This window comes from Gymnogyps californianus, chromosome 3 (genome assembly GCF_018139145.2).
Source record: "Gymnogyps californianus isolate 813 chromosome 3, ASM1813914v2, whole genome shotgun sequence".
Classification (NCBI taxonomy): domain Eukaryota; kingdom Metazoa; phylum Chordata; class Aves; order Accipitriformes; family Cathartidae; genus Gymnogyps; species Gymnogyps californianus.
In genome coordinates, this window is record NC_059473.1 from 56,309,228 (window position 1) to 56,320,030 (window position 10,803).

Sequence of the window (10,803 nt, forward strand, 5' to 3'; positions counted from 1 at the left end):
CAATTTTTTTGTCAGGCAAAGTCGCAGCAAGACAAGCGCCTTTGGATTCTTCACTTGAAGAGGTTAATTCTAGAAAATCATCCTGCTAAAATTCCTGCCAAGGTAAAAATTAAAAAAAACAACCACAAAATACCTCCTTGTATGTGTACTAACTTAAAGCAATCTTGTTAGCTGCAAGATGCATGGCAATTTATAGAAAGTTTAGACTCCAGGAGGTTAATTAACATGTTGTTTTCTTATGCCTTTAAAAGTTCGTCAAAATTAATGGCAAAGTTCCACTATAAGCATCTACAGGGTTTGGTACAGGAGTAAAAGAATTTAACTGGGTTAGCAGCATTGCTGTCCATATTAGGATTTGCCCACTAAGACATGAGTAACAGAGATGCAATGTCAGAAAGCTTGACTATAAGAGCATACCTTAGCTTGATACTGCCTGTCTGCACAACACTGAGGTGTGCTAATTGGAGCATGTGTAGACGTTACCAAGCTAATTTTAATCTGTCTTGGTTAGATATCATAGCAGTGAAGCCATTGGCAGCACACACTTCACTTTACAAATACACACACCCATCCTGAACCCTGCATCCTTAGCTGGGACATCTAGGCCCTTTTTGGTGAGATAGCTAAGCAAGCTTTATGCCAGAGAAAATGAGGCAGTGATATCATATTCATAGCTGTAATGTCTTGGAGTAGGGAAACCTGATCCTTTTATTTATGAAATCCTGTCTTAGAGCTCCGGGTGATGTTTCCCAGTGTAACATATTGCACCTCTCAAAGGGTGTTAACCCTAGTTAACTCTTGCTATGACACAGCAGCCACTGACTCATGTGGAAGCAGGATTTTTTTCTGATTTTTCTTCCACTGAGTTTACTGCTTTTTTTCAGTATTAGTTTCACTGATCAGTTTCCTTGACTTTTTTTTCACTGAGTTTTATGCTGTAAGGGCTAAAAAATGTTACCTGTGACTGACATACACAGTGCTGTACTAACTCCCATTTTCAACAGTTCAACAAAAAGAGAATTATGGGAGAAAAAAGCCCTAGCAGTTGCTATTACTAATTCTCCTCTTATCTTTTTGTTGACAGGGTTTATCAAAGGTATAATGTTTATGCTAGTATCCATGCTTACAGTGTAAATACTCAGTGCAGTTTATTAGGTTGTAAAAAAAAAATACTACAGCATGATCTCAGTTTTTGTATGAAGATTTTTCCTTATTTCTTATTGGATTTTTTTATCATCTGTGGAAAAAATGTGTAACCAAAAATATAATGCCATTTTCTGCTCAGAGAAATAATTTCACTTGAGTGAAAAGTCTAACCAAATAAATCTCTGAGGTTGTCTGCACTTTTTTTTTTTTTTTTTTTTTTTTTTTTTTTTTTTTTTTGACAAACCGGTAGTTGCTAGTCATGAGGCTTCTCTCTGCCCAGCTTTTGGAGGATTTAATAGTAGTCCACATGTGACGCCTGGTGGAAAACTACTGAACTGCACCTGTAGAAGGGCAGGCAGGTTACGTAGGATATTTTGTTTTAGTTTATTTTCTTACTTAGTAGCTGATATGCTCGATAAAACATGCAGATTATTTTTCCTATTAAAAAAAAGTGACAAATTTTAAGCAATCATGAGATGCTTTTTATCCTGGTTCAATCTTTCTTAAACCAAATGATGATTTATTTTTTTTAATAGCTGTTCCTCAAGGAAACTCTTAAAGGAAGCAAGGTTGATAGCGTTTTCTGCGCCAACAACTTCAGAGTTGAAAAATAATAAAGGAGTTAAACTATTTGATTTTTAGGGCGGAAACATTCTGTGAATCACACACACACACAAAAGTGATTCCTAGATACTAGGGCCAGTTTTGTGCCAATCCCAGCAGAATACGGAGATGCCTATCAACAGCCCTAAATTCTGGGACTTGCAGAGAGATCTCTGGAGATTTGAGTCTCCGTGGAGGAGACCCAGCATGTGCAGCATGATCTCAGCACAGCGCAGCCCCTGTCTGTGAAGCCAAAGTGGTTTTTGCGGTCAGGTGTGCCATCACTACATCCTCCAGAAATTCCTCGCACCAGTGGGTGCCATAGGTACGCGCTCCTCCCCTTGCGCTGCCAGAAGGGAGGTGGGCACGCAAGGCGGAGCTGCCAGGTGCAGTGAACAACAGTTTTTTGTGTGAAGCCCTGAAGATAAGCTCTGGTAAGGTCCTGCCAGCAAAAATCTTCTTCACATATGTGACGTGTCCAACACACAGAGAAAGACAGAAGATAACGCTGCTAAGCATATTTATTAGTTCAAAAATTAAACTTGCTGTTGTTTACATATAAACTCACTACTATCTGTAATATGCAACATAATTTCTCCTACTTACAGTTAAAATTTTCATTTGTTACTTTTTCTCTTTCAGGCCAAGCAGGCAATTCTAGAAATGGATGCCATACGTAAGTTGGTTCTTTTTCACTTTTGTTTTAAAAAATGAGTAAAACCATCTTCAAAAGTTTGGCTTTAACTGTTGGTTTCATCTGAGGTGGAAGAAGGCCAGGCTTATGCTCCTTGAATTATGACCTTGCTGGAAAACCCAAAATTGGGTGCACATCCTGTGGAGCTCTGTAGGCATTGGGCTGACTGATCTGCAACCAACAAGTTGTCTCATGATGAGCAAGGAAGAGGCAGATTGGACCTTCTGTAAACACTGGCCACTGTCTTTTGCTTACTCCATGCTGACTAAATGTATGATCTTTCCTGTGTTGTAGCATAAACTCCTTCTGGCTAGTATCCACTGAAGGGCTAGCAATACACAAACGCAGCTTGAAGCAGCATGTAGCAGTGTCATGACTTCTTCGTGCTGGCAAACCTGCAGCTGGAGGACAACGAGGCTTGTGCTTATGTCTGAAGAGTTTACCTGCGTGTGTCCCAGGAGCCAGCATTTACAAAGCAGATGCGATGTTGCTGTCTGTGCTCTGAGCGCAGTCCCATCTGCACGGTCCCTGCTGGTGCATCTTCTGCTTTCTGCCTTTGCTGGTGCAAGCTGCGTTAGCTCTTCGTGTTGCCAGTGATCCCTAGCTGTGTAGGGAAATGAGAACAATAGTCCTACGATGTAAGTGCTGAAGAAGTCTTGGAGTAAAGCAGGCTTGTTATTTATTTATGTAGTTGTAGGGAATTGGTCAGGAAGGCTCTGACTGAGAAACGGGCAAACAAACACGATGGTGGATAAATGTCACTGGGTTAGCCATTTGGAGCAAGGCACAACTAAATGGGCAAAGCGTTTCCATGGCTGGGTGGTTAACAGCTACCCTACAGCAGCATATCTTGCTTGTGTTGCTTCAGGCTGTGATGCAGTGCCACTATATCAGTCGTAAAGGGACGATGGCACTGCCTCCGAAGAGAGCTGCCAACGCATGTGAAGTGACACCCTTGTCACTCTCTTATTCCTTGTGTCTCTGCTTGTTCCACAGATCACCCAGGCTTCCACTATAGCCCTGAGGGAGAAATGAAATCATCGTACCAGCCTAAAGAAGGCACTGCTCCTCACAGAACCAGAAGGAAATCAGGTGAATAAACTCCTTTACCACCAAGATGACAAAAGGAAAAACAAGCAGAGTTGTTTAAGGTTAGGTGAGGCTGGGCACATGGAATTGGTCTTTAACCTGCATTCCATGCAGATTTAACATGGCACAGTATCTCTCAGATGGGTGGAGTATCTTATTAACCATGTTGCTTGTGTGACTTATTTTTTTTATCCGCTGTGCATTTAATTTCATGGATTTACATTCCTAATGGTGGATGCATAAAGAACACTTGGTACTGTCTAATGGATAAAAGAATGCATATGGAGGAAAGCCAGTCACATTATTTAAATCTGACATTTCTCCCTGCCTCCCCCCGCCCCAAAATAATTACTGTCTCAGAAGTGGTTCCATCCTGATTATGATAGGCTTGTTATTTCAGAACATGATTACTATCTTTACTTAGTGTAATGGCTGCCTTATGGATAATAGAGATTTGAGAGGTGGTTATGCTGACTTTGGGGTTTTTTTTTTTTTCCCTCCTAGCTCAAACATACATCCATAATTACTGTTAGTTTCCTCTTGAAGCCACTACCAATGTCTGTGTAGTTGGGTGACTTCATATTGCAGTCAGTGTGTTCCCCTCTTCAGCTACTTAAAGACCTTTCCAATTTGGAGTGTGTAACATTGTGTATTGGGAATGACTTAAACAAGGTTCATGAGAGTATTGATGTAGTGATTTCTCATACAGCAGCATTTGTGTCTGACAAACAATCAAGTTTTAATTACTTTTCAGGCATCTTTGTTTCTGAGGTGAAGGATTGCATTGGTGCTGCTTTGCCTGTAAAAGGAATAATACAAAATACTGATCAAATGGCCTCCTATGTAACGTTCAGCTACTTACACTTTTAAAGCCCTGCTAAGTTGTTGGTACCTCATACGTTTTTCTAATAGGAAACCTCCAGCAACTTGGAGGAATAACAGAAATGACCAAGTCTTTTGAAAGCAGGAATCTTAACATGAGATAAAAGTTTACATGTGGCTTGTTGTATGGAGGGCAGCTGCTATTGCATTAAGAAACATGTATGTTCTTTGGTAACAGCTGTAGGTTTGACACTTACAAATACTTTTTTGTGAGGAAATAAGGTGATTAAGAAATGAAAATCTGGCTTCCCTGCATGTGCTCAGAAGCTTAAATTTTGGTATTTGTGTTATAAAAGATTGGCCAAGATGCCCATAGCTTTCTTCGGGATGCTGGAGTGCTTAAACACGTTGTTGTCTTTTTCAGAACCCTCATCTAGAGTCCATAAAGTTTTGAAGTCAAACGGTAAGCTACTTCATCTATTGTTTATTGACCCAGTGCTTCTGTACTTTGTAGAACAAGTAAAGATGGATCCTTTTCTCCTATAACTTTCCCTAAATACGCTGGGGGGAGGGAGGAGGAGGAGGAAGTGTGCAAAGAAAACAAAACATTAGTGTTTAAATCTAATGTCTGCTTTTCCACACTTGGGTTCTGGTCTTGTAAACATCCTAGCAACTGGCAACTGAACACACAGGGTCTTGGCCATTGTGAGTAGTTGCTCATATCATATCACTGTTGGAAAATCAGGACCTCAAGTGGAACTGTGGTAAAGCTTATGCTGTCTCTGTTTTATCAGAGACCCTATAGTCTGTTTGCTCAATTGCTGCTGCATTTAACCCCCTTTTGGGAATTCACAATTGGGATATTAGTGTAGCTTTAAAACGGGCATAGACTGACACCAGTTTGATTATTCACTTATGATGAAGTATATATTTCTGTTTTCAGATACAAGTCCAGATATGCAGAAGGTAAGCTATTTCTTATATTTCTTGTTTTAGCACATTCAAATGACTTAGAGCACAGTATTTACTGTAGAATCTGCATCTTCTTGGTTGTGTTGATTTTAAGAATGGAAACAAAACCATAAACGTTGTTTAGCATCTGCAATAAGATTACTGGAATGAAAGCAATAGAAATACAGCTAACTATTTCAGGAATATCTAATAAAGAAAAAAATGACTCATCCATGTATTATGGTACTTTATAATACAGTACAATCAATTATTAATGCTATAGGGTACTTAATACCACTATAATCATGGAAGTGCTGTGTATAAAGATAGTGTTTATTCTTTGGAGCATATTGTCTTTGCATTTATTAAATAAGGCTGGAAAGTTTCAGCTTATTCTGATATATATATATATCATATATATAAATCATGATGTATGACCAAACAGAGCAGATACAGCTTAAGCAGATGGAAATGAGCATTTCTAATTTTTACATTTTCTGTAAGAATTTGTAATGAAGTTCCCAGTGAAGTTTGAAAGTCTCATGTTTAATTTCAGGTCCTAGGGTTTTATTTGGGATGGAATTTAAAGTGGGTGTGTGTGGAAGATTTACAAACAGGTACATTAGATATGACTTCACTGGGATGCCGTAATACTGAAGCCCATGACTGGGGTGGGGGTTTTTGCATATATTATTTCAGTTCTAAATATTCTATGGAAAAATACTGATTGTTTTACTTATTTCTTTATAGATCTTATTTCAGTGCAGGTAACTGAATGTAGCTTAAATGTTGCCTATAAGTCTGATGTAAAACAGTGTCTTAGTAAAATATATAATCTCTATAAACTTCTAATCAAAGTTTTGTGGTGGTTTTTTTAAGCGGATCAGTATCGAAGGAGCCCTATTATCTCAAGCCACCAAACTAGGATCAAATGAAGCCCTGCTGAATTCCAGGAAAAAGGTTCCATTGGAACCCAGTGGTCTGGAGAGCCAATTTCAAGAGTCCATTGAGCCAGCCTACAGCAGCGATCAGGACGAAAACCTTCAGACTTCTGCTACGGAACAGATTGATGCTGATGACGAAGAAGAGTCTGAACAGGTAGGAAAAAGAGGGGAAAAAATAAAATCCTTTTTTCCTGGGGAGGATGGAAGAGGGATTAAAATTATCTGTAAAACAGCAAGGAGGCAGGAATATGTTACAAGTGTTTACAACTTTCTCTCCTTAGAATTATTTTTATTTAAGCCTCACACAACACTCTCTTGCATTTTAACAGAGAAGATGTAAAATTAGCCCCTATACATAGGAAGAAATCCCCACTGCTTGAAAGAGATTTTACTTGGTCCTTTGCAGTCCTCAAGCCTAGTTCTGACAGAAAGCTATTGCTTTTACCTGTGTGCACAACTGACCTTTCCTTGCTTCTCCAGCTGATGCTGTGAAAGAAACCTTTTTAGGCCACATGCAGGTCTCCAAAGCAAGGACTTGAATATTAAGTTAAGATTCAGGCACTGCCACATGTGATGTGATGTTTCTTGACCTGTGAGCTGCTGGCAGTAGCTAGGAACATGTGATCTTTAATATGAGAAGTTGTGAGTAGGATTTCCGAAAATGAGAATCTTTATCTGTTCCTACTGCACAGGTGGTAGTTTTCCACATTCTGCGTGATGTTTCCACACACATGTAGTACTTCTGAAAGACTAAAACCCCAGCTTTGAAATGTGGCTGTATTAAAGAATCTAGATTTTCAGTTTGTTTGGTTTAGTTGATGCTGAGGTCAGTGTGGTCCATTTATTTTGTGAATTATCCAAAACCTATTATTTAAATTCTTTTTGAAGCTTACTGCGCATTTCTTCTTTGAAATTACACTATTTGCATTGTAAATCTTTGCTAAAATAGTATCTCGTATCAGTGTAGCACAGCATCTTGTAATTCTCCCTCTTCCTGACATAAGTACAGAAGAATGAGTAAGGGCGAAAGAATACCACTATAAAAATGTGTAATAGTAGCTTAGTGTTTAATCCTAGGTGTGGCAACAATACCTTCTCGGATTCTCCCCATTCCCACCATGCGTGCCCTTCACTCTGAATTAATTTGGACACTGTCCAACACGTAACATTCTGGCCTTCTGTTTATTTTTTTTTTTTCCTGGGAAGTTGGATGACAGCATATTTTTTAGTTTGCACCCCTTTCTGGTTTTCAAGACTGCAAGTGATAGTGAGACTATGTCCTCCCCTTTTTAAAACCAAAAAAAACTTTCAAATTTGAATTTTTGTGTGACCACCTTCTTCTGTTATAGCTTTGGCTGTGAGGTTAAGCCCTTTCCCTTGTCCAATTTCTATGTATTCTTTTACATCTATATTTTTATACACAGATTCTGCTTTCAACCCCTTTTGACAAGCTGTATGGATTGATATAATTTAATTGGTTATTGTAAAGAAAGTTTTCTAGGCTTTGATTCATTCTTGTGGCAGTGCTCTGAGTACTCATGAGCATTTTGTCCTCCCGGTGTGGATGCCTGGCCTGTTCTAGCTGCTAGTAATTCTTCTGAACAAGATGGTACAAAGAACTGTAGATTTCATTACCCCTCCCTTGCTCTTTTCTTTTAAATCACAGGGAGTGCAGCAAAACTCGCTGCATAAATCGAAAGGGGGAAGAAAAAGACTTAATAGTCAAGCTGCTGAAAATGTTGAAAAACGGAGAAGTGTTAATCTCAACAAATGTGAAACACAGGTATGTAACTTTTTTTTTACTTCTGTTTTGCTATGCATCATAGATATGTCAAAAGAAATCTGTGTTTTTCCTAGGTATACAGATAAGTCATCTTCTGTTTATGTCATGTATTAATATACATATCATTGAAATATTCATCTGTATGATGAAAGACTATTCTTCTTGGGGCAGGAAAAAAACCCAACTAACCAAACCAATCAGCATTAACTTAAGCCAAAAGGAATTATCTTTCCCTCTCTTTCCCAACCTCTGGCCAGGAACATCTAGAGCGTCCTTCATGTTAGCATTAGCAGGCATGTGGCCTTGCTGTAAATTAGATCTGCTAGCTGAGCTGGATGAAAACTTACTCCAAAAAGAAAATAAATTTTCAGTGGCATGTGCTAGAGAGCATAACGTACCTTTCTGCTAGGCTTATAGGCAAGGCGAAAGGGAGGAGAACAAAACTTTTGGCACAAGCCCACAGTCAGATTAGCTTAATCCAACTGTGAAACTGCAGAGTTAGCATAAAAGGTTTAATCTAACTCCTGCCAAACAAATTTGCCTTTAATTACTCATGCGTTAATATAAGCCAGTGTCTTGTATTTGAAGTAAGATGTTATTAAACGCCAAGAGTGAACTCTGAGCCATGGTAAGGATTAAGGCAAAGTAGTCTGGCATTGCCGCTTTGGCTTCCTGGCTTTCCAGCGAGGAGCCTGCTCACCCTGCCCATCTCCACCTACTCTGTGCTGCAGGGTGCACTGGTGCTATGGCAGTTCTGTGAATTGAGGGAATCGCTGTATTATTGCAGGGGATAGGCTAATGTTACCTGCCTATTTCAAATCTCCACAGAGCTCCAAGGACCCTTCAGATGAAGAGTCAACCCAGTTGAATACCGATCTTCCATTTTCCTGCGCAACTAGACAGCCACAGTCGCCTAGACAGTTCAGCACACCCCAGAGCAACTCGCTAATCATGAATATCCTGGGGGGAAGTACCTCTGTCAGAAACATCTGGACTGACCATCAGATCAGGCAGGCATTGTTTCCCAGCCGGCGCCCACCTTATGAGAATGAAGACGACGAAGACGATTATCAGATGTTTGTACCATCAGTGTCTACATCCAATGCTAGTTCAGCTGTGAGTGGAGAAAGGAGGGGTTCTTCTGGGCGTCCATGTAGCTGGCACTTGGGGGTAGCGCATCAGAACGAGACTTCCAGCCCCACTCGTCACAAAATTGTTAGGCGGGCCAGTAGTGCTGGTGAAAGTAACACGTGTCCAGCCAGCGCAAGGTATAAAATAGGGGAGCGTGGTTCTCGAAGGGAAGTGAAGAGAGCAGAGGTGAGCGGTATGAATGCATATCCCGAATCTTCAGAGGAGTTGACCATCGATGATATTGAACATGTTTATGATAATATAAGCTATGAAGACTTAAAGCTGATGGGTCTGACACGAAGGGAGGAGACAGACCGTGGTCCCCAGAGATCTGCTAGAGACTCTCTCTACGAGGCTGAAAACAAAAGCAGCTTAGATTCACCCTCCAAAAAGAGGACAGCAAATCAAAACAGGGCCTCCATTTGTGCTAGTAGGGACGAGATACTACTCAGTAGAGAAGCACCTACTTCAAGTTTGGATGAGCTCAGGATTGTTGAAGACAACATCTATGACACCATAGTGCTTCCAGAAACACCACTATTGAATTTTAAATGTGACCCCTTAAAATGCTCTAAAAGGAGGAGTTTTCTGGGCCTGGAAAAAGACTTTGCATGTTGTGACAATCTACGGCAGTTTGTTTCTGAAGAGAGTCTCCAGTTCAGTGAAGATGAAAGCCCTTACCATCGTGTTCCTGTCGACAATGACTATTTGAGCTTAGTAGATAGCTCCTCCAACTCGGATTCGCTGTCCCATAAGTCTGCAGCAGATAAACTCTCAGAGGAAGTAGACGAGATTTGGAATGACCTGGAGAACTACATCAAGAAGAATGAGGAAAAGACAAGAGACCGTCTCCTTGCAGCCTTTCCTGTTTGTAAAGATGATATGCAGGAAAGGCTGCATGCTGGTAGTACACCTGAACTGAGTAAAGATGTAGAGTACTCACTGTCTACTCTCTCTCTGCCAGAAACTCCTATTTTCCCTAAAACTGTGAAGCCCAGGGCTGCCACCATAAGTGAGGCTAATCTCAGGCTTGAAGACACTACACCGTGCAAGGAGAACTCTTTTATGAGTCTGAACAGATCTTCCCTTTCCAGTGAGATGCCTTTTGTAGATAGCCCATACGAATCTGCCAATAGTGTTCTGTCCAATGCACATGCGGAGGGCATGGAAAATGACTTGGCAGTTGTGGATAAAACAAAGAACAGAGTTTTTATGATGGCAAGGCAGTACAGTCAAAAAATTAAGAAGGCTAACCAGCTTTTGAAAGTTAAAAGTCCAGAGCAGGAACAGCCAGCTAGCAGACAACAGAAACTGAAACACAAAGATCTTGCTGCTATTCTGGAGGAGAAGAAACAAGGGGGTCCTGCTATTGGTATGTTAAAAATATTTCTGTACAGATACATTTTTTTAGTAACTTTCAGTGAAATTTGTGTACTGAGCTGAAAGATTATGAATTTTCCCCACCTTGTTAGTTGAGTATCAATATTGTATTTTCTGTGTTAACCACTGAAATAAGTTTTCTGTGACTGCCTCTAACATGAGTAGTTCTTTATATCTCAATTCTTGTCGTTATTTGATAAAATTGGGAAGAAATAGTGGGGTAGCGTCAGGAAAGACCAATTCAGCTGAGGCTGGAAATA

At 40.1% G+C, this 10,803-nt stretch overlaps 1 protein-coding gene across 4 annotated transcripts in view; it reads left to right on the top strand.

Moving 5' to 3' along the window:
- The window catches only part of PLEKHG1 (pleckstrin homology and RhoGEF domain containing G1), a 139,064-nt gene that overhangs the window by 124,439 nt on the left and 3,822 nt on the right, over positions 1-10,803 (top strand). For all 4 annotated transcript variants that reach the window (XM_050893991.1, XM_050893990.1, XM_050893987.1 and 1 more), the window contains 8 exons: positions 16-102; positions 2,392-2,425; positions 3,440-3,535; positions 4,779-4,817; positions 5,298-5,320; positions 6,185-6,403; positions 7,916-8,032; positions 8,861-10,535. In XM_050893991.1, coding sequence (XP_050749948.1) covers positions 16-102; positions 2,392-2,425; positions 3,440-3,535; positions 4,779-4,817; positions 5,298-5,320; positions 6,185-6,403; positions 7,916-8,032; positions 8,861-10,535 — 2,290 coding nt within the window. The remainder of the gene's footprint in view (positions 1-15; positions 103-2,391; positions 2,426-3,439; positions 3,536-4,778; positions 4,818-5,297; positions 5,321-6,184; positions 6,404-7,915; positions 8,033-8,860; positions 10,536-10,803) is intronic.